The sequence below is a fragment of the Rhinopithecus bieti genome, unplaced genomic scaffold, assembly GCF_001698545.2.
Source record: "Rhinopithecus bieti isolate Rb0 unplaced genomic scaffold, ASM169854v2 scaffold_6933, whole genome shotgun sequence".
NCBI lineage: Eukaryota > Metazoa > Chordata > Mammalia > Primates > Cercopithecidae > Rhinopithecus > Rhinopithecus bieti.
Window position 1 is genome coordinate 635,142 of NW_016805426.1, and position 24,606 is coordinate 659,747.

The following is a 24,606-nucleotide window of genomic DNA, read 5'->3' on the forward strand; positions in this document are numbered from 1 at the left end:
AAGTTATGACTATTTGTCTTCCACTATTTTGGGTGAATGATGGAGTGCTGATTGTTTCTCCAGGGGAGAAACTGGTCAAATAATTCATGAGCTAAAAAAAAGTTTTCTACTTACTTGCAAAGCTTTAGAAAGGATTCCTTGGTCCCTAATTGCCAACTGTGGCTCATAGCTGTAATCCCAGCACTTTGGGAGGCTGAGGTGGGTGGATCACCTGAGGTCAGGAGTTCGAGACCAGCCTGGCCAACATGGTTAAACCCCGTCTCTACTAAAAATATGAAAATTAGCTGGACATGGTGGCACGCGCCAGTAATCCCAGCTACTCGGGAGACTGAGGCACGTGAATCACTTGAACCTACGAGGCAGAGGTTGCAGTCAGCCGAGATCGCACCACTGTATTCCAGCCTGGGCGACAGAGCCTGACTCTGTCAAAAAAAAAAAAAAAAAAAACCAAAACAAAACCAAAAGCAACACTATAAAATGTCACAAGTGATGATTTTTAGAGAAACTAAAAGCCCTGTATCCTAATCAGTGTACTATCTAGAAAGCTACAAGTTATTTTCTGAATTTTTTGATCTAGACTCTTGAGCTCCTTACTATCTAATTTCTGAAATCACAGTTTTACTTTTCCTAATTGTTTTCTTTTACTTTCTTCAAACAAATGAGCAAATAGAAACTTTTACTAATTTAAAATAATCTACAAATAGCTAATTCAGAGTTAAGAAGCACTACTCCAAATAATAAAAACTGTAACCCAAATTTACATTAGATGTTATTGGGCCAAGGCATTTAATTATGAGTACTATATTTATTTAAATGTATAGCACTATGGTAGATGTTACTAAGGCTATGAGGACATATATTTCCCTCCTGCCTTTAAGAGTAACGATGTAAACATGATAAAGAAAATAGCACTAACCAGTTACTTTGTGCTATGTGCCAAGCATCTTCTAAAGGATTTACATACATCACGCTCTTTAAACTCTACCACAACCCTGAGACATACCATCACTGACATTTGGTGGATGAGGAAACTTGCTCAAGAGAGAGACTAATTTCCTTGCCCAAAGTCAAAGACTATGTACTACAGAACCAGCTCATGGGCAAATAATCTAGGGAGGATAACACAGATACACACAAAAAATAAACTAATACAACAGCATGCTAGCCAAGTTACATTAGTTTTAGAAATTGATTATATGCCAAAAGGCCCCTAAATGCTCTTTCTTTTGAGACGCAGGTTTGCTCTTACTGCCCAGGCTGTAGTGTAATGTAGTGCAATCTTGGCTCAGTACAACCTCTGCCTCCTGGGTTCAAGTCATTCTCCGGCCTCAGACTCTGGAGCTCCCGAGTAGCTGGGATTACAGGGAGCCGCCACCATGCCCGGCTAATTTTTTGTATTTTTAGTAGAGACGGGGTTTCACCATGTTGGCCAGACTGGTCTTGAACTCCTGACCTCAGGTGATCCACCTGCCTCCAGCATCCCAGAGTGCTGGGATTACAGGCGTGAGCCACTGTACCTGTGCCTCCCCCACCCCCTCCTCCACCCAGATGTTCTTATTCTCTGCCTTCTGTTTTCCAAAATCCTCCTTTCCCCAGAAGGTAACCTGAACAAGATGAGGTTGGGCAGTGCTGGGTGAAGCAGCCACATGTGTGTACTGCACACCTGCAGAGCTGTAGGCTGTACCTGCAGTGTGCAGAGGAGTCCTTCTAATTTTGCTCTCTGTCTTCCAGGCATCTGGGCAAATAGTGAGCAGGTACTGGAGGATCAGAGGGTCACCTTCTCGACTGGCAATGTGGAAACTGTTCCAGCCATCTTTGTTCTTCAGGAGTGGATTGGCGCCATGTTCCACCAGCTCCTGGATCACCCCCAGGTTCTTCCTTGTGCAGGCCATCATCAGAGGAGTCCTAAGGCCAACCAGGAGAAGCTGTCAGATGGAAGCAGCTGAGACATTAGAAGCCAGGGGCCAGGTCTTCAAAACACACACATCCTTGGCACAGATGGGAAACCTAGAAGGTTGGGGGTCTGGCAGGCAGGAAAACAGCTTTGACCGGCGCGACCTCTGTGCCTTCTGTGAGGACCCTGGGAGAAATAATAAGGGGAAAATGATTGCAACGAATGTGTACCTAGAGGAGAGGGTGCCTGGGAGACTAAGCTGCTTATGAGCTAGTTCACAGGAGAGCAGTGAATTGGGGCAGAGCTAAGAAAACCCACAGAAAACCCTCAAAACAACCGGGTCTATTCCCCCGCCCCAGTGGGGAAGATGTACTTCCCCATGTTCCTAAAGAGGTTCACACCCTCTAACGAACCTGACCTAGTGAGTACTAAAATCAGCGTCAATCTAACAAACGAAATGCAATTGGCTTGTGTGATGGTGTGGTTTGACTGTGGTGGTTATCCAAGGCTGCACGTATGTGATACAGCTGCACAGTGCTCTACACACACAAGTGCGTGAATAACTCAGGAATTCTGGATAGTGATTGGAGCAATGTCAACTGAAACCATGCATTGATGCAGAAGTAACTGAGCTAAATGTCCCCAGAACATCGCATCCAGAAGCTATCTGTATAGTGCACACACTTCATTGTTTGGTAACATTCTGTTTGGTTATATTCTACACTATTCTGTGCTCTAGAAAGGGAGGTGACGGGCCGGGTCAGTTAACCAACAAGGGCAAGAACGAGAGACTCTGCAGGTCAACTGCGTTTTAAGGGAAAGTTGGGCAGGAGGTCCCTGCCGCTGAGCAGGCCTGGGGTGGGAACTAGGAGCTGAAAACAGCTATGGTGTCCGAGGGGACGGAGAAGCATAAGGAACCTGCTACGACTCTGCGGGTAGAGAGGAAGCTGGGTGTCTCCACACCTACCAGTCGGCCTTCTTCAGGCAGTCGACCGCTGCCCCCCGGCCCAGCAGGTAGCGCACGCAGTCTCGGTGGCCCATGGAGGCCGCCTCGTGCAGAGGCCGCTTGTAGTCTCGATTGGTAGCCTCGATGTCCATGCCCCAGGCCTCGGCCAGATAGGCTAGCACGTCCCGATGTCCGTGGCGCGCGGCGCAATGCAGGAGGGTATCCCCGGCCGGCCCCGGGCAGCCCCCGGCCGCCTGCAGCTCCTCCTGCAGGGCGCGCAGCCGGCCCTCCTGCACCAGCCTGCAGAAGCGCCGCGGGTCCCCGGGGTGGGCCATCGCCGCGGGTCGGGCTAGGCTGTGCGGGACGACGGCGGGCGGGACACCGGCGGCCGGGCAGGGAGAAGCCGAGGGCGAGTGGGACTTTACGCCTCTTCGCGCAACCTGCCCCGCGCGCCCCGGACCCCGCAGAACCGCCTCTCACGCCCCCGGCCTTGTCCCCGGCAGACCTGCCTCCTCACGCCCCCGGCCTAGTCCGCAGGCCGGCTGCCCCCTCACAACCCCGGCCTGCCCCGCATGGGAGAAGCCGGGGTCCCGGGCACGGGGTGGTTTTTCCTCAGGGACGGGGCGGTCCGGGGTGAGCGCGGAGGGGCCTGGGGATCCGAGAGCGCTCGCGTCCGCCGTCCTGGAGCTGCGGCGGCCGATTCAGGACTGAACACGTGAGGGAGTGGGACGCGCCGTTACACCGCAAAGACCCGAAGCAGACGGTCCGGCAGGGCGCGCACAGCCTCGCCCCGCGCCGGGCAGGGTGGCTCCTGAGGCAGCCGGGCCAAGCGTGACCTGCCCCACGCGCGTCCCCAGGGCCGCCCTAGCCTCCAGCCGCTGGGGACCACCGTTCCTGCGCTCCGCCCCCGTCCCCGCCCCTCGACAGCCGCCACTCCGCGGGGACCCGGGGAGCTGCTCGAAGGAACTCTGGGAAAGTTTCCCCGCTCCGCCCCGGCCCGAGCGGAAGCGCAGATGGGGCGTGGCCCGGTAGCAGTGGCCGCGCCCCCATCGATTGCGCATTTCGATTGGCCTTAGGGGCCGTCCGTCAGCACGCCCCCTCCGGTCTCGTATTCCGATTGGTCACAATGGCCGTCTGTCTGGCTCCGGCGGCGGGCGCTTCCCGGGGCTGCGGCGGGGCGGAGCTCGCGGAGGAAGTCGGCGGGCGTCTCGGGTTCCAGGTCCCGGCCAGAGGAGGAGCTAGCTGCTGGGACGCTGGGCTGGCGGCGGCGGCGCGGGCGCGGCGGCGGCGGCGGCGGCGGCGGCCGCCCGGCTTCCGGAGCGCCCACAGTGCGTGGGCAGCAGAGCCGTGGCCAGGGAGTGTGAGGGACTCCGCGCGTGTGGGAAAACTTAGCCTTCAGTGTCCTGCGCGGGGCGTCCGGGCCCGGGGTGGGGCAGCGGGGGTCCGGGGGGCGCGAGGCTGGGCTCGGGCAAGCGCGGGCGTAGGGGCTCTGCCACCCGGGCCGTGGGCAGGTGGAGGGCATGGCAGGGGTGCGTGGGGGAGGCCAGGGCGCTCACTGAGCTCGTTCGGGAGCGGCCCCCGCGCTGTCCCCCAAGGCCAGGGAGGCTCAGCGTGTGGGTCCTCGGGGCTGTAGGGGCACGCGCGAGGACGTGGCCTCGGCTGCTGGCAGGCCAGCTTTCCCGTCTACTGTGACGTTTTGACCTTGGACAAGTCATTTTTCGCTGCCCTCTGCCCCTGTGTCATCGGTAGCCTCTCTGTCCCTCACCTGAGCATGGGAAGCCTAAGGCGATATGGGAGGTCTGGCACTGGTGGAGGGCACGGCGAGAGCTGGGTAGGCTGTGGGTGATGGAAGAGATCAGTAGGTGTTGGGTTCCTTACCCGATCTGATTAGGTGCCAGTCACTTAACCTCTCTGTGTTTTCAATTCCTTTAGGGAGTAGAATGGGAGTCGCTCCTATTTGCCAGGCCTAAAAACGAGTACCATTTACATTTTTTATTGCACTTTGTGGTCCAAGGACAACCGTGTAAGGCATCACTAGGGTTTTACAGGTGGGGAAGTGGAGGCCTAACGAAGTCAGTGACTTTCTTACAGAATTATAGGTGATAAAGTCTTCTGGAAGGCAGGATGGTAGCATGTGGTGAGTGTCCGCCAGCGTCTGCCCCTGTGGTAAAATGAGCGGAGATAAATGAAAAGACTTCTGGAATGGGCCCATGAAGATAAGTCCGTTTTACTCCTGAGCTAATTGAGTTTGGTTAAGGTAACAGTGATGTGGATAAGCCGCTGGAGACAGAACTAGTCCAAGTGTCAGCTTTGCTGAGGTTATTGTTCTATCGTGCCTTGTCACTCAAAAAAAAAAAAAAAAAAAGCATAAAAGTTGTTTGAAATGCACAGAAGTGTGGCATGCCAAGCAATGTTCTGACTGCTGCCGTTAAAGTTAGTGCAAATTGGAAGTTGAGGCATCTGGTAGTTTCATACTTTTTTGCTTTTATCCCCACTACCCTCCCAGTTTCAGATGACTCTTATCTTCTCTTGCATTATGTCTCTAGTTTCCCTGTTTTTTAAACATAATTGGGACACATGGGTTCACAATAGGTTGGAATATATATATATTTTTAAGACAGAGTCTTGCTGTGTTGCTCGTGCTGGAGTGCAGTGGCACGATCTCAGCTTACTGCAACCTCCGCCTCCTGGGTTCAAGTGATTCTCCTGCCTTAACCTCCCCAGTAGCTGGGATTATAGGCGTGTGCCACCATGCTCGGCTGATTTTTTTGTATTTTTAGTAGAGATGGGGTTTCACCGTGTTGGCCAGGCTGGTCTTTAAACTCCTGGCCTCAAGTGATTCACCCAGCTCAGTCTCCCAAATGCTGGGATTACAGACGTGAGCCACCATGCCTGGCTAGGTTGGAATTTGAACCCAGGATAATTGGTTACTTCATTGGTGTTGCACATTCAGTTTGCCTCTTCTGTCTTCTCTATGAACTTATTTTGGTCTGTATCCCCCTTTGGATAACTAAATGATAATGTATATGAATCTGTCCCGCAACTCCCGTGATTTTCTGGGGCAAAAACTTGGTCTAGAGGGGTGGGATCTGAACAGTAAGCTAATGGATGGAGCTGTTTCCTGGGTCTTGCTGTTTTCCGGTTGGGCTGCTCATTTCTTTTGTGCAGGCTTTTGGAGGTTGTGGTCTGGCCTTTACTGTCACAACACACATAATCGTCATTGGCACTGACTTGCTCCCTGGCTGTCTTTCCTTTTCCGCCTGTTGTTTTTCATGAGTGTGCTATTCAGCATGCCCATTGGTACACTGACCATTTGACAGGTTTCCTGATTTGTGAGTGTGTGTGGACACCACTATTGGTATTAGATTTAGAATTCCAATTTTGGGTTTGTTGCCATCATCTTTTCTCTGCTTGTCTCATTCCTCTATCCCTCGTAGGCTGATTTTATTTGGAAACTGAATTTGGATTCCGTCTTTGCCTTTCTGGCTGTGAAATTACCTACTTTTAGAAAGCATCTCAAATCTTATATCTGTAACTGTCATTCACATGCCTTTTGAAGACCAGTCTCAGATTTCAGAGGACCTCCTGGAGCATAAACATGGTATTCCACAGATAACTTAAAACAAAAAATTATTTTTAAAACTGGGACTTTCGACCTCCCTCTCACTCCGGGGGGAAAAAGTGATTAAAACACAAACACTGTTTATCTTTTATTTCTTAACATGGTTAATGACGTTAACATCTCTTTTAACGTTCTACTAGAAATGCCAGTTATCCTTGTTGCTTTTTATCTTGTATCTTTCTCTTTCAGTCTTGTCAAACAAAGCTATGTTCTTACTCACCTGTCCTCTGCCCAGGGTCTGCTGCTCTCAGGCCTTTGCCAGCTCTTACATAGGTTGGTATGGTGGCTTTCTGACTTGTTTTCCTGACAAGCTCCATGTCTCTCCACCTTCTATCCTCTTCCCCGAGTCACTGCCCTAAAGTGTAAATGTGATTGTGTAATGACCCTGCTTTAAAAATTGGATGAGGCCGGGTGTGGTGGCTGACGCCTGTAATCCTACCACTTTGGGAGGCCAAGGCGGGTGGATTGCCTGAGCTCAGGAGTTTTAGACCAGCCTGGGCAACATGGTGAAACCATATCTCTACTAAAATACAAAAAATTAGCCGGGTGTGGTGGCGTGCACCTGTAGTTGCAGCTACTTGGGAGGCTGAGGCAGGAGAATCACTTGAACCTGGGAGGCAGAGGTTGCAGTGAGTCGAGATTGTGCCACTGCACCCCAGCCTGGACCAGACAGAGACTCCGTCTCAAAAAAAGAAAAAAAAAAAATTGGATGATATCTTGAAGCCCCTACCTGATAAAGTCCAATTTCTTTTTTTGAAGCCCAGTTTCTTTATCCTTATGTGTAAGGACTTTTGTAGTCTGTGGCTCCAAATTCCTTTTCCAGCCTTGTCTCCTGTCATTCCTCATCAGGGAACCTCTTGTTTTGATGAAGCCCAGCTTTCCTGCCACATGCCTCTGTATTTTTGCACACATTGTTTTCTTCCGCCTTACTGAATCCCACAATTCTTTCAAGGCTCAACTCTTCATAAAGCCTTTTTCAACTTGCCAGACTCTGTTTACGTTTCTTTACTATCACAACACTTCATTCATGCATTTATGTAGTTGTTATATTGCTTGATGTTTAGTAACTTGTGTTTTGGTAGCCGCCTTATGGGTAGGCTTATTCACTGCCGTATCACTAATGTCTAAAATAGCATTGAACCCCAAGGATACCACAAGACAAAGCCCTCACGGAGTTTATAATGAATCTGAGACATAGCAGATACGTAAAAGTAGTTGTGGAATGAACTGACTGTAGAAAAAACCCTTCAAATATAGAAAATTGTATTCTAGACCATAAATAGTGATCTTTCTCTTGTTTTTCAAACATTCCTTCCTTTCCTTAGGAAAAGCATAGACTGGAAAGCCCAGCCCATCCTTGTTGGCTGTCATACACGAGTGCTGTCTCCAAGGGAGTCATAGGTGTCTCAGATGTGAGAGGATCCCGGGGAGATTGAGCTTACTACCTGGGAACTTGCGGATTTCTGGAGAAGCAGGCTGTGGTAGCCTGGCGATGCATCAGTGAATACCCGGGAAAGGAGCTGGAGCTCTGTTTTGCTTGCTTTCTGCATTTGTTTCTTTTAGAGCTAATGGGGACATAATATTTTGAAGTTTTTCCATTTCGGGTCTGTGGCATGTAGTGGTATTTTCCTTATAGTTATGTTTTCCAAATACTTTTCAGTTTCTTTGGTTCTGACATTTCACAATGAGTTTAAAAAAATGTAATATGGAAATTAAACTTGAGGTTTTCAGAAGCTGCTTTCAAGGTTTCTAGATGCAGAGAGAAGAATATCACAGTAGGAAGTGCACTGGACTGGGGGAGTCAGGAGACCTGGGTTCTTGTGTTGGCGCCGTCACTCATGAGCTACGAGGTGAATTCAGGCAAGTCCTCCCAGATCCCCAGTTTAATCGTGGCACAATTATAGGATTGCTTTGAGGCTCAGATGAGAATATAAGAAAGAACTGCAAAAGCTGTAAAGCACTTAGGAGCTATCAGATAGTGGAGAGCTTCAAAACCAAGGAAGACAGCCTACACTGTAGAAGAAGTGCTGCAGCTGTGCATTTATTCGTTTAATCAGCAATTATTTATGAAGCAATATGTGTTGCATGCTGGGTGTAAGTACCTCTCTACTCCTTCCCACTAGAACAGAGAGCTTTTGGTCTGGGATGAAAGACGTATTACATACAGACTTATACAAATAATTGTTATTAATATAATATGTAATACAATGCAATTATATTAAAACAATAATTTGTATAAGACATGTTAAATGCACACTTAGCCAAAGAATTGTTACAAGTATCTCGGATGTGTGGGGTGGTTTTATTCCTGCGAAGTGCTTCCTGCCTTGAGTGAATACTTTTATGGTGCTGGAGTTGAGAGATAACACAGTTAACTGTTGAAATTGGGCCATTCCCATTTCACAGGCTGCCATTGGACCTGTGGAGTGCCTGAGTCACTGTGATAATGGGCTACATTGCAGGACCCCTGGGCCATCTCCACAGGAGATGCCAGAGGACAAGTGCCCACTTGCTGATCTTCACGGAGCACCCTGAAAGTAAGAGGCGTGTGGGAAACTGACCAGGGTGGTTAGCTGACTCCGAAATTGTCCAGAGGGCAAAACTGCCCTCTGTGGATATTTGTTAAAGTTGGGTATGGTGTTATAGCAGTTTCTGCAGTCAGGTATCTTGTACTAGAGAGACAAGTTGATTTTTTTTTAAAAGCAATTATTTAATAACAATTTTTTCCTTCCAGGAATTCTAGGTACTTATTGTCTTCATCTTGTCCATTTAGGTCTGTAACCTGTAAGTTTTAAAGGACCTTTTGGTATGAATACTGACTAGTAAAGGTAGGGGAAGAAAGGAAATTATTTGGTATCCATTTCAAATGATCCTGAATGGTTAGGGTAAGCTTTGCTGCATTAACAAATAGATCCAGACATGTAACGGCCTCACAGTAGAAGTTTATTTTTCAATCCCATAGCAATCTAAGGAGGCTGCAGGTCGTGGTGGTGGTTGGAGTTTGTAGGTGTGGGGAGGGTTCTCTTTAAAGCAGTAGTCCGAGGATTGAGGCTGCTGGAGGCTCTTCTATTTCGAACACCTGGCTTCTAAGGATGTCCTGGGAATCAGCTTCCCAGTTAAGAGGAAGAGGAGAAGAGAAGAGTGAAGGGCAGGTCTGGAAGAGGTGTGCACTGCTGTTGTTACCACTGCATTGGCTGGCAGCCAGCAGTAAGGCAACATCCACCTGCGCACAGGACTGGGAAGTATAGCCTGGCTGTGTGCTCAGGGAGAAGAGCAACAACATTCTTTGCAGCAAAACCTGAAACACTCAGTTTCACTTTCTGTGACTTGTTTTGTAAGTTGTTTTCAATAAAGAAGATTAAAAAAAGAAGCCAGGCAAATGAAAGCATAGGAGAGGAGTGGCAGACACACAGTTCTCATTCCGCGAGTGCGGGAGTGTCTCTTGTTTCCCCCTTGTGCACTTTGAGGGATGAGGGGATAGACGTGGTCCCTTCTTTTTAGTTCCCAGTAGTAGAGTTCTTGTAAGGACTCATTCAGGGGAGACTGATAAGGGTCTCCTCTCCATCGGGGACCTCACCAGGGCCTGGAGTAGGTTAGAGTGGGCTGGAAGGGGATAGGCTGTCATCAAGGTGAAGAAATTTGAGGGATAGTGGAGGGCTAAACTCCAGATCTGACTACTTCCAAGTCAGCAAAGGCCAGGAATTGCTGAGATAGGGCTAAAAGCTGAGGGTTAGCAAAGAGAGGTGGGTCCTAGAATGGGGACCCCTGGGGTGGAGGACCGAGAAGTCACACAGTTAGAAAGCCGTCACAGAAAAGGCAGTGTGGGAATGAGCTTACTTAAGCCTGGGGAATATTCGTTTGACAAAATGGTTTGTGTACATTCTGGTTTTTCTGCCCTGACACCTGAGGGCTCTAACACATTTCTGTTGGTAATTGTAGAAGACAGTGTCCAAGGGTGGGGGCACAGATGCCCAGTTTGGTGTGTAGGAGACCAATTTCAACAACTCTGGGGGCCTTGTAGAGTTTGCAAAGCCCCATAAGTGATTGTAATCTCTCTGCACCCATAAGAACCCCTAGTTTAGACGCAGCTTCCCTTTATCTGTGGTTGTTTACAACAGATAACTTCACTCCCTAAAGAATCACAAGCAGCTTCTAACAGTAAATGCCCTTTATGGGAGGTGTAAAGTGCACTTGCTATGTAGGGAGGGAGGCATACCATGAGCTTTGGGTGACTCAGGGAAGGAGGATTTTTATGGAAGAGGTAGCATTTGAGCATCTTTATTTTGATGAAGTTATTTTGAACTGCTTTTAAAAGGTATATTAGTAAGAACAGAATAGAAGGGTGATTAGAATTCTAGTGTAGTGTTTTGGTTTTATTTTTAACCATTTAGCAAGAACATTAATGCTGTTAAAACAAAACTGATGTGCCTTTTAGGAGACACTCAGATTGGTGTGGTAGTCACACATTTCTTCTGACGCTTCTGTTGCTAGGTGTTGACATAGATTTAGAGATAGGTGTTGTCACCCTCAATGTGAGTGGCTCGAGTACTTACATACATATTGTGTCATTCTCTGAATTCAGCGTGGCAGGTTATTATAATCCTCATTTTCGTAAGCAAGGCTTTGGCAATGAATATACCTACCAAGTGTGGGTCTTCTCCTGCACCCCACAGCCTCGGAGGGGCTATAAGGGAACATTAAGTGTAATGCCTGTAATTGCAGAGGAGGTGGACACAGGGCTCTTGCGCAGGAGGTGAACACAGGGCTCCTGGCTCCCAGTTCAGGGCATCACAGCACCTGTCTCTGAGACCAGAGATACAGTTTAGTTTTCCCGACCTCCAGCTGACGTCAGTAAAGTGATTTTTGATACATATATCCAATAGATCCAAGGGGTGGGGGATCCAATAAAAGTGTTAATAAAAATCCAATAAAAGTACCAGCTCATCCCCCAGCCAAGCTATGGCTGGTAACGCCATTCCAGATATGTGATATAGGTTACTCATCTTAGTGCACAGAGGCCAGATCACCAGTCTAAGCGCCCCTCCCCAGGGCTGAACCTTAACTCCTCCCAGGGTGGCTTCATGCCAGAACATACTGGAATATACTCCCTCGAAGCGGAACACAGTGTTCCAACACTCCTATTAGCGCTTTCTGTTACTCCTGTGTCTTTGTTGGATTTTTGCAAACACTTAATCTTTGCAACAAGCATTTTGGATTCAGATGTGTTTTCGGAGATAAATACATAAAGTAAAAACCTATCCTGTTCATATTACCTTTTCCAAAGCAGTTCCTTTTGGGACTGAACATTTTTGATGTTCTGTCATCAGTCTGTTGTGAGGTACCAGTGAGGTCTCCCTGTGGGAGCAGTTCTACAATATATGCCTAGGGATTAGAGTATAGGCTCCTGGACCTCCCAACTGAACTCTTCTCCCTGCTCCTCACCCTCCTTGACACTCTCAGTATTCACAGAACGTGTGCTGCCTCAGTCCATTCGGGCTGGTATAACAAAATACCATAACTGGGCCGCTTATAATCAGAAGTCTGTCTCTCACAGATGTGGAGGCTGGAAGTCCAAGATCAAGGTGCCAGCAGATTTGGCGTCTGGTGAGGGCTGCTTCCTGGTTCATAGATGGCACCTTCTCTTTGTGTGCTCATATGTTGGCAGGAGTAAGGGAGCTCTCTGGGACCTCTCTGATAAGGGCACTAATCCCGTTTGTGGGGACTTCACCCTCGTGACCTTATCACTTCCTAGAATCCCACTTTTTTTTTTTTTTTTTGAGGCACAGTCTCTCTCTATTGCCCAGGATGGAGTGCAGTGGCACAATCTTGGGTCACTGCAGCCTCCACCTCCCAGATTCAAGTGATTCTTGGGTCTCAGCCTCCTGAGTAGCTGGGGTTACAGGTACCTGCCACCACACCTGGCTAATTTTTATATTTTTAGTAAAGATGGGGTTTCACCATGTTGCCAGGCTGGTCTTGAACTCTAGACCTCAAGTGATCCACCTGCCGTGGCCTCTCAAAGTGGTGGGAATACAGGTGTGAGCCACCATGCCTGGCCGAGAGCCCCACCTCTTCATGCCATCACCTTGGGGGTGAGGATTTCAGTGTGTGAATTTTCAGGAACATGAACATTGAATCCATGGCACAGACTATGTGTCTGGCTCCACGCTATCTACATACAGAGTTACGGCGGTGAACAAGGTGGGCTAGCTGCTTACCTTGGGGCATGCGATGCGTACTGTCTTTTTGACTCTCAGGCATTTGATTGAGACATCTCCATATAGTTGATGGTCATTATCAATGCACTGTTGTTACAGTGAGGTGGCTGCAGAAGGCTTCAATAAAGTCATTCTTACGTACTTCACGAAAAACGTTCCGGGGTTCACCCTGCATGTGTAAGTACCTCTTCTATAGAAATCTGCCAGGCTCTGTTTGTAGCTATTTCCAAAAGCCAAATGTAGAAGGCCATCATAGATTTGGGTGGGCGTCAGACCCTTCAACTGAGCCTAATTTTCTCGCTGGTTATGTGCCTTTTCATTGACTTTCAGAAGCCTTCTGGGACCTGACACACCATTCAGCTAAGCAGGCCTGCAGCTGGCCTGAGGTCCCGAGTCTCAGATTTGAGTGGTTTGATGTTGATCTTGCTGCTTTGTGATTTTTTTTTCCTTCATGATTTTATCCATGAAAGCTTTTCCTCTCCAGGCCAGTTTGGCAGTAGATGTTCACCTCCTATTTAAGTGAGATATTCACTATTGGTAACTTTCTTTAGCGAGTATCTCCAGTTATTTAGTTTATTTTATTTTTTCCTTTTTTCCTTTCCCTTCAGCAGGATGCATAGTGTCTCCAGTTCTAATTATAGATACCGTACGGACCAGCTCTGAAGCAATTGGGACAGTTTGAGGAGAGAGAAAAGCAGGCATGAGTCCACTCTCTTGGATCTGTAGGGCCTGTGGATTTGCTGCCGGGAATCCTGCAGCCACTCCTGCTGTTGAGCCGTGTGCGGGACACCTCACCCAGGATTTTCAGGTGTTCTAGAAGCCATGTTGCTGCTCTCCCGTATTTCTTTTGCCAATATGCCCAGAGGTCCCCATTCAGGCAAAATAGTCCTTGGGATATATTTGTAATACGAAGGGTTTTGAACAGAGGAAATAAAATTTCATGTCTTATTTTTTAAAAGAGAACAATAAGACTTTGTTTTCTTTCCAACGTAGAAAACTTTGAATTTAGTTTTAATGTAGAAAACTTCACATTCATACTTTGTTACTGTGTGAATAAGATGATTTGTTGTTGTTTTACTCTAGATAAACTGGTCAGCAACATTACAGAACCAGCACAAACCAGCACAAAAACCATCAAAGTGGAGGGGGTGTTTGGTTTTCTGTTCATAATAAGCGAGCCATGTTACTGGTTAGTTTAGAAGGGTATTTCCAGTAATACGGAATTGGCTGTAATTGGGCTGCTAATACACTTCCTGCTTTGCCATTAGGCAGCATCTTTATAATTTGAAAGATATTTCAACATCTTATGCAAGCTACTCACATAAACCTCGTTAAATAGAGGAAACAGGTAAGTTTGTGTGCCTGCAGTTGGATAATTTGACAGACAGTTTTGAGCATTTTTTCTCATCTGTTCCTGGTGGCACCTCTCAGACTTAGACGAGATCGGGCATGATCAGGGTGGGATGGCCGTAGACCTGTCAGACTTAGAGACCTGAGGTGCCCTGAAGCCATAGAGCTAGCAAGTGGCCAGCTGAGGGCGCCAGCCCAGCTCTCTTGCCAGGCCCTCCGCCCACTCACCGTGCTGTGCTGTGCTGCTTCGTGAGAGTGAGCGCATTTGTGAGTGCTGGGGCCTGACACTCGTGGAGTTGCACCAGCTTCTAAGGTCAGGTGGTTAGAAGATCTCCAGCATCCTTTCCGAGGGGCTCACAGAACTGGTTTTGTGTGTTGAATTGATTTTGGAAAAGTCTTAAAATATGAAGTTTTTTTTAAAAAAGCTGGTATTAAACCTTGAAAAAGTTATCTGAAATTTGGATGTGTGATTTCTGAATTAGCTAGGGAGGAATAATGAGAAAATATTGTAAACGATAGCAACTAAACTCACTGGGGTCTTGGTTTTATGTATTTTCAAGCTTAAAGGAAATGTTGAGCTGGGCACAGTGGCTCACATCTGTAATCCTAGCACTGTGGGAGGCCGAGGTGGGCGGATCACTTGAGGCCAGGAGTTTGAGACCAGCCTGGCCAACATGGTAAAACCCTGTCTCTACTAAAGATACAAAAGTTAGCTGGGGGTGGTGGCGGGGGCCTGTAGTCCCAGCTACTTGGGAGGCCAGGGCAAGAAGATCGCTTGAACCTAAGAGGTGAAGGTTGCATTGAGCCAAGATTGTGTCACTACAGTCCAGCCTAAGCAACAGAGGGAGACTCTGTTTCAAAAAAAGAAAAAAGAAAAGAAATGTTGAGTGAGATTCTGGCATTTGATACCATAGTTTAGTGGTGGAGTATTCTTTTTTTTTTTTTGGAAACGGAGTTTCGCTCTTGTTGCCCCGGCTGGAGTGCAATGGCATGACCTCGGCTCACTGCAAGCTCTGCCTTCTGCGTTCAAGCGATTCTCCTGCCTCAGCCTCCTGGGCGCATGCCACCATGCCCAGCTAATTTTTTCTATTTTTAATAGAGACAGGGTTTCACTATGTTGGCCAGGCTGGTCTTGAACTCCTGACGTCAGGTGATCCACCCGCCTCAGCCTCCCAAAGCGCTGGGATTACAGGTGTGAGACACTGCGCCCAGCCTATTGGAGTATTTCTAGGACCTGTGAAAATATGATACTGATAGAACCTGATTTTATTCTCTTTTGACCATCTCCTATAAAGGCTAACTTTAATTCTTTTTTTTTTTTTTTTTTTTTTTTTGAGATAGGGTTTTACTCTGTCGTCCAGGCTGGAGTGCAATGGCACAATCTTGGGTCACTGCAACCTCTACCTCCCGGGTTCAAGTGATTCTTGGGCCTCAGCCTCCTGAACAGCTGGGGTTACAGGTGCCTGCCACCACACCTGGCTGATTTTTATATTATTAGTAGAGATGGGGTTTCACCATCTTGCCAGTCTGGTCATGAACTCTAGACCTCAAGTGAACCACCTGCCTTGGCCTCTCAAAGTGCTGGGCTTATAGGCATGAGCCACCGCACCTGGCCTAATTCTTATTTTTAAGAAGTGCATGTTTATATTTTAGTGTTTAATGCCATAAGGAGGTAGCTAGATCTTACATGCAGCAACAGATGCAGAAGCATGGAGAATCTTGGTTACACATGGACAAGAATTACCTGAAAGAAGATGAGTAATACAAAACCAAGTATTTCAGTACTGTTGAAACAGAATTCTAGGCACAATTGCTGCTGTAGTGTTTTGCTAAGGGAAGATACGAAGTTTTCTCCTCTAAAGGGCCTGGAAAGGAATTGGCTTCTCTTGCATTTGGGGCTGGGGGAGTCGCTGCTGTCCTTTCAAGTCTGTTCTCAATACCGAGGTGCTCGGGGGGCTGAGAGATGTGTGCCCTTTGGTCCTTCTCTCAGGGAGATTGGAGCCTGTATTATCACGATGTTTTGCTTCTAGTTATGTGCTTTTCATGTTATGTGCTTTTTACTATAATTAAAAAATTTTAACAATTTAACAAAAACAGTTATAAAAGTTTTTTGTTATTAAAAAAATAGCCTATTCTTAAATACTTTTGATTATTATAAAAAAAAATAAATGGCCTGGATAAAGTTAAGGAAAAGATGCCAAACCTCAGTATATCCACTAATGACAACTTCTTTTTTTGCTGTGTTGCCCAGATTGCAGTGCAGTGGTGCGATCTTGGCTCACTGCAACCTCCACCTCTTGGGTTCAAGCTACTGTTTCGCCTCAGCCTCCTGAGTAGCTAGCAGTGCAGGCCTGCACCACAAGGCCCACCTAATTTTTGTATTTTTAGTAGAGAGAGGGTTTTGCCACGTTGGCCAGGCCGATCTCCAACTCCTGGCCTCAAGTGATCCACCCACCTCCGCCTCCCAAAGTTCTGGGATTACAGGCGTGAGCCAGTGCACCCAGCCACAACTTTTTCTTAAATGAGCATTTCATGACTAAAGCTTCTAGAAAGTATAAGTAGAAAAAAAAATCTTAAGATCTTAAAATGTCACTTAGGATTCTTCAATTCTAAGGAAGAAAAATGCTAAGAAACGGAAAGGACAAAGTTGGTGGGCAAGGGGAAGGGGGAAGGGTTGGCTGGGGTGTTGACAAAATTGTGTCACTATGCAGAAATGTGAGTATGATGTGTTGGCTAGCTTTCAGAATTGGCGATAACTAATGAATATCCCCTTTCTTCTACCTGCTGGTATGAAACAGTGAGACGGTTTAAGCGGAAGCATCTTACTGCCATCGACTGCCAGCATTTGGCTCGGAGTCACTTGGCTGTGACCCAGCCCTTCGGTCAGAGATGGACAAACAGAGATCCGAACCATGGTCTCTATCCTAAACCCAGAACAAAAAGAGGGAGTAGGGGTATGTCTCCTCCAAAACTCTTGCATTTCAAAACCTGTAGTGTGTGGGTCCTTTGAATATCTCCTAGTTTAAAAGTATTTGTAAATATTGCTGCTGTGACTTTGTAGTCTTGATGCAATAGCTTGACACTTTCTTTATTATTTGTGACTTTTCCATGAAAATTTTTTTTTTTTTTTTTTTTTTTTTTTTTTTTGAGACAGAGTTTCACTCTTGTTGCCCAGGCTGGAGTGCAATGGTGCGATCTCGGCTCACTGCAACCTCCGCCTCCCAGGTTCAAGTGATTCTCCTGCCTCAGCCTCCTAAGTAGCTAGGATTACGGGTGCATGCCAATTTTGTTTCTTTTAGTAGAGACAGGGTTTCTCCATGTTGGTCAGGCTGGTCTCGAACTCCTGACCTCAGGTGATCCACCCGCCTCGGCCTCTCAAAGTACTGGGATTATAGGTGTGAGACACCGCACCCCACTGAGTTTTCCATGAAAATTCTGTCCTATTATCATAGTTCGTAAAAGCTCCGGAAAAGTGTGGTGGAATGAATCCTATTAGCTTTTGTAAAGTGATGGAAGACATGGGCCAGTGTCACTCTTATTCCAATCCAGAAACATTGAGATTAGTTGACTCTTCGTTCATCTTCTCTGTCCAATCTGTCACTAGGTCCATGTGTCATTATTTTTCCTCCAAAATGTTCCTTCATCCTGAGCTCTTTGTCACCTAGTACCTGGACTACTACAGTAACCCTGCTCCTTGACTTCAGATTTTATCTCTGCTAAATCAACTGGAACGTCCCCCCTAGGTACCAAATGAATTCCCACTTTAGTTAATAAATCTAGATTGTGTTATTTCCCTTTGATACAACTAATTTCAGAATCCAACTCAAATATTATCTGGTTGTCCTTTTTTTTTCTTTTTTTGAGGCAGGGTCTTGCTCTGTCATCCAGGAGTGCAGTGGCACCATTTCAGCTCACTGCAGCCTCTGCCTGTCACCTCAGCCTCCCAAATAGCTGGGACTTACAGGCGCGTGCCACCATGCCCAGCTAATTTTTGTATTTTTTTTTTTTGTAGAGACAGGGTTTTGCTATGTTGCCCAGGCTGGTCTCAAACTCCTGCTTCCCACCTGCTTCCGCCTCTCAAACTGCCAGGATTACAGGTGCGAGCCAACCTCTCCCAGCCTGGTTGTCTTTAACTATTGTATGTTTCCTGCTGTGGGAACTACTATAACCAGCTGTATGAGGTAGTTTGAAACTTACTGATATCCTGTTTGATACTGAGTTTGTTCCCATATATAGAAGTCTGTTTCTTCTCTATTTTGAGTTCTTTACTGACAAGGACTTGTGAGGTGGCCCTGACCAGGTGGTAAGGTCTCAATGACTGTGGGTGTGACTGGATTCAACAGTTGGAAGATACTAGGATTTGGCTGGGAGCAGTAGCTCACGCCTTATTTGTAATCCCAGTACTTTGGGAGGTTGAAGTGGGAGAATTGCTTGAGCCCAGAAGTGCCAGACCAGCCTGGGCAACATAGTGAGACCCCGTCTCTATTTAAAATAATAATAATAATATTTTTTAAAAAAGAAAATTCTAGGATTTAACCCGGATCATGTAGATATTAACCTATAGTAAAATAGTGCGTGTGAAAACTCTGGTTTTCTATCAAATTGCCCAAGAAAGAGTTAACAGTTTATATATATATATATATATATAATATATAATTGATTCTTTTTCTTCTTTTTTTAACTAATATGAGAAAAATATCTGTTTCCGTTTCATAAATTTTGTTAAAGGCTAAACCGAGTTTCAGTCCATTCTCCTCCAAAGTGAGTATTTTAGTTCCAGCCATTTAGAAAGGAACTACATATTATTGATAAGGTGTTTACTTCTTTGGCATTTAAAAATAATTTTTAGGAGTTTGAAAATGCTGTGGGATGTATGAAATCACCATTTAGGCTTTCCTATGTTCCTGAAAAATCTGTGAGGTCAGGAAATGTAACCATTTCTCACTTTACATTTGTCTCAGAATCATTGGTGCTTAGTAAATGCTCACTGAACAAACATGTAGAAGAGATTAGGTACCATTCTAATACTATAAAGAGAATTCTGAGTCCTGCCTTTTTATTTTAAAATAATGTGTCACCTTCACGGGAAGAGATATGAATAAAAGCTGGGCACAGTGGCTCACGCCTGTAATCCCAGCACTTTGGGAGGCCGAGGCGAGTGGGTTACTTGAGGTCAGGAATTCTAGGCCAGCCTGGCCAACACGGCGAAACTCCATCTCTACTAAAATACAAAAATTAGCCAGGCCTGGTGGCATACGCCTGTAGTCCCAGCTACTTGGGAGGCTGAGGCAGGAGAATAGCTTGAACCTGGGAGGTGGAGGTTGCAGTGAGCCAAGATCATGCCACTGCACTCCAGCCTGGGCGACAGAGCGAGACTCCATCTCAAAAATAAATAAATACATAAATAAAAAAGAAATAAAAATAAAAGTTTTAGCACTGTCACATGAGAAGAGTGAGATTTTCAGAATCCTGATAACCCCAAGCATGTGAATTTCTGCTTAAGCACATGTAGGCTTTCTGTTGTGAGTGGGAGCGGGGCACTTTGTGAGTGGCGGTGTGGTTGTGAGCAGTCACCTCCTTTTTGTCTGTCCATTCAGATGTTCCCTGCATAGCCTGTTTCTCTGTACTTGTATTTACTGCAGGGAGTATTGTTGGCCCTCACACCATGCGAAGACTGGTCTCTGTCTCTTTGCAAATGTGTGTCTGGTTATATGATAGAGCCAAATGTAAATATTGTTTGAATTAGTTATTTATATAATCAGCTGGCCCATAAATGTGTTTTTATCTCTTTCCTCTGTTAACACAGATAATTGAAAATTAATGTGTCTTATTTGGGTTAATAGCAGGTCAACAGTCATCGTTCATTTCTTGTCCATCCTGTTTGGGTTATCTCTACAGGTCAGGGACGTCAAAGATGTATCCCTGAGTTCTTCCTAGCAGGCAAGCGGCCGTGCACCAATGACATGGCCAAAAGCAATTCTGTTGGCCAGGACAGCTGTCAGGACTCTGAGGGTGACATGATCTTTCCTGCAGAGAGCAGCTGTGCACTGCCTCAGGAAGGCAGTGGAGAAGCATGGCTGGGCTCATCAGGGTCTGCCCCGCCCTCCAGGAAGCGGTCTCGGTCCTCTGAGGAAGAGAGTAACCAGGCTACCGGGACCAGCCGGTGGGATGGAGTTTCTAAGAAAGCTCCGCGGCACCATTTGACTGTGCCATGCACAAGGCCTAGGGAGGCCAGGCAAGAAGCAGAGGACAGTACGTCTCAACTCTCTGAGGAGTCTGGAGAAACCGACCGAGATGCTGGGGACATGGGTCCTGATCCCATTCCTGACTCATACTATGGGCTTCTTGGGACCTTGCCCTGCCAGGAAGCACCAAGCCACATTTGTAGCCTGCCTAGTGAGGTCCTGAGGCACGTGTTTGCCTTCCTCCCGGTGGAAGACCTCTATTGGAACCTGAGCTTGGTGTGCCACCTGTGGAGGGAGATCATCAGTGACCCTCTGGTGAGTGAGTGCTGGAGTTGGGAGATGTTTCCTCTAAAAGCACGTAACTTTGCTTAATGTATGCTTCTAATCAGAGGATCTTTTCAGAAATGGTTTCCGTTTGCCTTCAGAAGACATTCAGACTCCTTAGAGGCATTTAAGGCCTTCCGTGTCTGCCCCACCCTATGACTCCAGCTTCTTCGCTCACTTCCACTCAACACGGCTTCCCTGTGTTCCAACTACCGCTCAACTGCTGTGTCCTGACCACAGACTGCACGTTCCTTCCCCTCCCTGGGTTGCTCTCATCCTCCCACGCTCCCCACCGGGAGGGTTCCTCATATCTCCCTTGACCTCTTGTTTTTTGTTTTTTTTTTTGAGACAGAGTTTCCTGCTGTCGCCCAGGCTGAAGGGCAGGCAGTGGCACGATCTCGACTCACTGCAACCTCTGCCTTTTGGGTTCAAGTGATTCTCCTGCCTCAGCCTCCCCAGTAGCCGGGATTACAGGTGTGCACCACCACACCTGGCTAATTTTTGTATTTTCAGTAGAGACGGGGTTTTACCATGTTGGCCAGGCTGGTCTCCGAAACTCCTAACAACTAGTGATCTGCCTGCCATCAGCCTCCCAACTGCTGGGATTACAGGCGTGAGCCACTACGTCCAGCCCGTTTTTTGTTTGTTTGTTTGTTTTAATGTAAGCATTTATAGCTATAAACCGCTCTCTTAAAACAGAACAACAGCATTCATTGCATTTCATAAGTTTTGCTGTGTTATGTTTTCATTTTCATTTGTCTCAAGATATTTTCTAATTTTCTTTGTGATTTCTTCTTTGACCCATTGCTTGTTTTAAGAATGTGGTTTTTTTGCTTGTTTGTTTTGTTTTGTTTTGTTTTAAGACAGAGTCTCTGTCATCCAGGCTGGAGTGCAGTGGCTTGATTTTGGCTCACTTCAATCTCCACCTCCTGAGTTCAAGTGATTCTTGTGCCTCAGCCTCCCAAGCAGCTGGGATTACAGACATGCGCCACCACGCGCGGCTAACTTTTGTATTTTTAGGAGAGATGAGATTTCACCTTGTAGTCCAGGATGGTTTCAAACTCCTGGCCTCAAGTGATTTTCCTGTCTCAGCCTCCCAAAGTGCAGGGATTATAGGCATAAACCACCGTGCCTGGCCAAGAGTATGTTGTTTAATTTCCATGTATTTGTGGATTTTTCAGTTTTCCTTCTGCTGTTGATTTCTGGTTACATTCCATTGTGATTTAAAAAGATACTTTGTATAATAACTTCAGTGGTTTTTAAGTTTGTTGAAACTTGTTTTGTGGCCTAACAGGTAATCTATCCTGGAGAATGTTTCAAGTGCCCTTGAGAGGAATGTATATTTTGCTCTTGTTAGATGGAGTATTCTGTATATGTTTGTTCAGTCCACTTCGTCCATAGTGGTGTTCAGATCCTCTGTTTCCTTATTTATCTTCTATCTGGTTGTTCCATTCATCATTGAAATGGCAGTGTTGAAATCACCTTCTGTTATTGTGTTGCTGTTTGTTTCTACCTTCGGTTCTGGTGGGTTGTTTCCTATATTTAGGAGCTCTAATGTTTGGTGCATATATATTTATAGTTATTATACCTTCTTGGTGAATTGACCCTTTTGTTGTTATGTCCTTTGTCTCATAACAGTATTTAACAGACAAAATTGACTTACAATCTGTTTTGTCTGATATTGGTATAGCCACAGCTCTCATATTATTTTGTTCTCATTAAAACTCTGAGCTATGTGTACTAATGTTTCAGATAGGGAAACTGAAGCTATAGCTTTTCCCAGATTCTGTAACTATAACAAGTTAGTGTTAGAACCAAGACCAAGACCCAGTTCTCCTAGTTTCCAATAAAAATGTCTGTAACATTTCTGCCTGATTTGCCTGGCTTTTGAATTGTGAGCTGTGATTGCTTTTCACTGGTAAAAGGTTATCTCTGTGTTTGTGGCTTAATCTGCTCTTTCTTTCTTTCTTTCTTTCTTTCTTTCTTTCTTTCTCTCTTTCTCTCTTTCTCTCTTTCTCTCTTTCTCTCTTTCTCTCTTTCTTTCTCTCTTTCTCTCTTTCTTTCTTGTTTTTTTTTCCTGAGATGGAGTCTTACTCTGTCACCCAGGCTAACGTGCACTGCAGTGGCTTGATCTCGGCTTACTGTAACCTCCACCTCCCGGGTTCAAGTGATTCTCCTGCCTCAGCTTCCTGAGTAGCTGGGACTACAGGCGTGTGCCACCATGCCTGGCTAATTTTTCTATTGTTTTTTCAGTAGAGACAGGGCTTCACCATGTTGGCCAGGCTGGTCTCGAACTCCTGACCTCAGGTGATCTGCCTACCTCATTAATCTGCTTTCTAATGGCCTTTGCCTCATGTTATTTTGTTTTTTAACTACATAGTTCATTCCTTGGAAGAAGCTGTACCATCGATACCTAATGAACGAAGAGCAAGCTGTTAGCAAAGTGGACGGCATCCTGTCTAACTGTGGCATAGAAAAGGAGTCAGACCTGTGTGTGCTGAACCTCATACGGTAAGCTTCACCTGTTGTAAGGAAGGCGTCGTTGAAGTCTTCCTTGTACATCAGTGCTTATGGTCACCCTACTCATGGCCTCTCCCATGAATGTCTTACAGATACACAGCCACCACTAAGTGCTCCCCGAGTGTGGATCCTGAGAGGGTGCTGTGGAGTCTGAGGGACCACCCCCTCCTCTCCGAGGCTGAGGCGTGTGTGCGGCAACACCTTCCTGACCTCTATGCTGCTGCCGGGGTAGGTCTGGAGGCTGCGGGAGAAGGCAGCATCTTATTTCACTGGAGGAAAGTTCAGTTGAGGGTGACTTTATATTTATTTTTAATATCTGTATTTAATTTCTGAATGCTTTGAAGCATTCATGTTGTCATTGTTCCCAATGGAGAAATAAAAGGCCATGTAATTATAGAGTCTTAGATTTAGAGGAAATTTAAAAAAATAATTTAGTCTGATTTCCCATTTGGTTGAGGAATCCTCTCTGAAATATTTCTGAAAAGTGGTCATCTAGCCTCTGAACACTTTTAATACTAGGATTTCTTTACAAGACAGCCCACCCCATTATTGACAACTTGGCTTATTTGAAAGGGACAGAAAAATTAAGGGTCTTGCTATAGTCACACAATGAAGTAATGAGAAGCTGGAAATAACCCTCAGTCTCCTTGAATCTCAGCCTTGTTGCTCATCTTCCAGTTCAGGGGTTCCCAGATTTAATCTTCAAGGCTACGTGCAACCTCTGCGTGCGTTTTGCTGGCCACAGAGGGCTGGGAACCCAGGCAACTGCATTTCTCTTTCTCTTGAAGAAGATGATTGCTGATGGTGGAGTGGGTCTTCTTTCAGAGGATGGTTGAAGTGAAAGGGGATGGGACGTTCCTTTCTTGGAATGTGTTCTTTAACACAGAGACGTGTAGTAACTTAAGAATGGTAAAGGCTGGGTGTGGTGGCTCACGCCTGTTATCCCAGCACTTTGGGAGGCCAAGGCGGGTGGATCACCTGAGGTCAGGAGTTCAAGACCAGCCTGGCCAACATGGTGAAGCCCTGTCTCTACCAAAAATAAAAAAATTAGCCGAGCATGGTGGCATCTACCTGTAGTCATGGCTACTCTGGAGGCTGAGACAAGAAAATTGCTTGAACCTGGCAAGCGGAGGTTGCAGTGAGCTGAGATCGCATGACTGCACTCCAGCCTGTGTGACAGAGTGAGACTTCCTCTCAAAAAAAAAAAAAAGATCTATGTCCACTATTAACTGTTTCTATGTAAGTGAACATTTATGGAGACATTGCTAAGAGGAGCATGCTGTCTGCACAGAATAAACTTTCCGTAATTTCATATTTATTTAACTTACCATGAAAAGTTATTACTAACAATAAATAGCAAGTTAACACCATCATGCTGGAGAATTGCCAGACTTTATTTCCCCCACAGCCTGTGTGCGGCCCTCTCCTGTGTCTGCATCTCTCTTGCCTCTTGGGTGGGCGCCCCCTGCTGGCTGTTTTCTCTGGCCCCGCCAAGCACTTATGGGCCTGAGAGCCCCCGTGGCCTGGAGAGTAGAGTGGTGAGATGA

The 24,606-nt window shown here is 46.3% G+C and overlaps 2 protein-coding genes across 9 annotated transcripts in view; one reads left to right on the forward strand and one right to left on the reverse strand.

Moving 5' to 3' along the window:
- The window catches only part of ANKRD16 (ankyrin repeat domain 16), a 69,358-nt gene extending 65,498 nt beyond the window's left edge, over positions 1-3,860 (reverse strand). For 4 of the 8 annotated variants that reach the window (XR_001885710.1, XM_017872449.1, XM_017872452.1 and 1 more), the window contains exons 1-2: positions 2,862-3,859; positions 1,685-1,905 (exon numbers count right to left, since the gene is read on the reverse strand). Coding sequence is in view for 6 of the 8 variants with exons in the window: in XM_017872449.1 (XP_017727938.1) it covers positions 1,685-1,905; positions 2,862-3,175 (535 nt within the window). In the remaining 2 variants the exon portion in view is untranslated. Of the gene's footprint in view, positions 1-1,684; positions 1,906-2,861 lie in introns of all 8 variants that reach the window. The other 4 variants (XR_001885711.1, XM_017872453.1, XM_017872454.1 and 1 more) reach the window with 2 other exon arrangements.
- Positions 3,861-7,114: 3,254 nt separating this feature from the next.
- Positions 7,115-24,606, forward strand: part of FBH1 (F-box DNA helicase 1) — a 52,098-nt gene continuing 34,606 nt past the window's right edge. The window contains 8 exon segments of the mRNA XM_017872447.1: positions 7,115-8,322; positions 8,869-8,900; positions 8,902-8,921; positions 8,923-8,999; positions 16,829-16,984; positions 19,929-20,530; positions 22,920-23,050; positions 23,152-23,287. Of these exon segments, the coding sequence (XP_017727936.1) occupies positions 8,301-8,322; positions 8,869-8,900; positions 8,902-8,921; positions 8,923-8,999; positions 16,829-16,984; positions 19,929-20,530; positions 22,920-23,050; positions 23,152-23,287 (1,176 nt within the window). The 5' untranslated portion in view covers positions 7,115-8,300.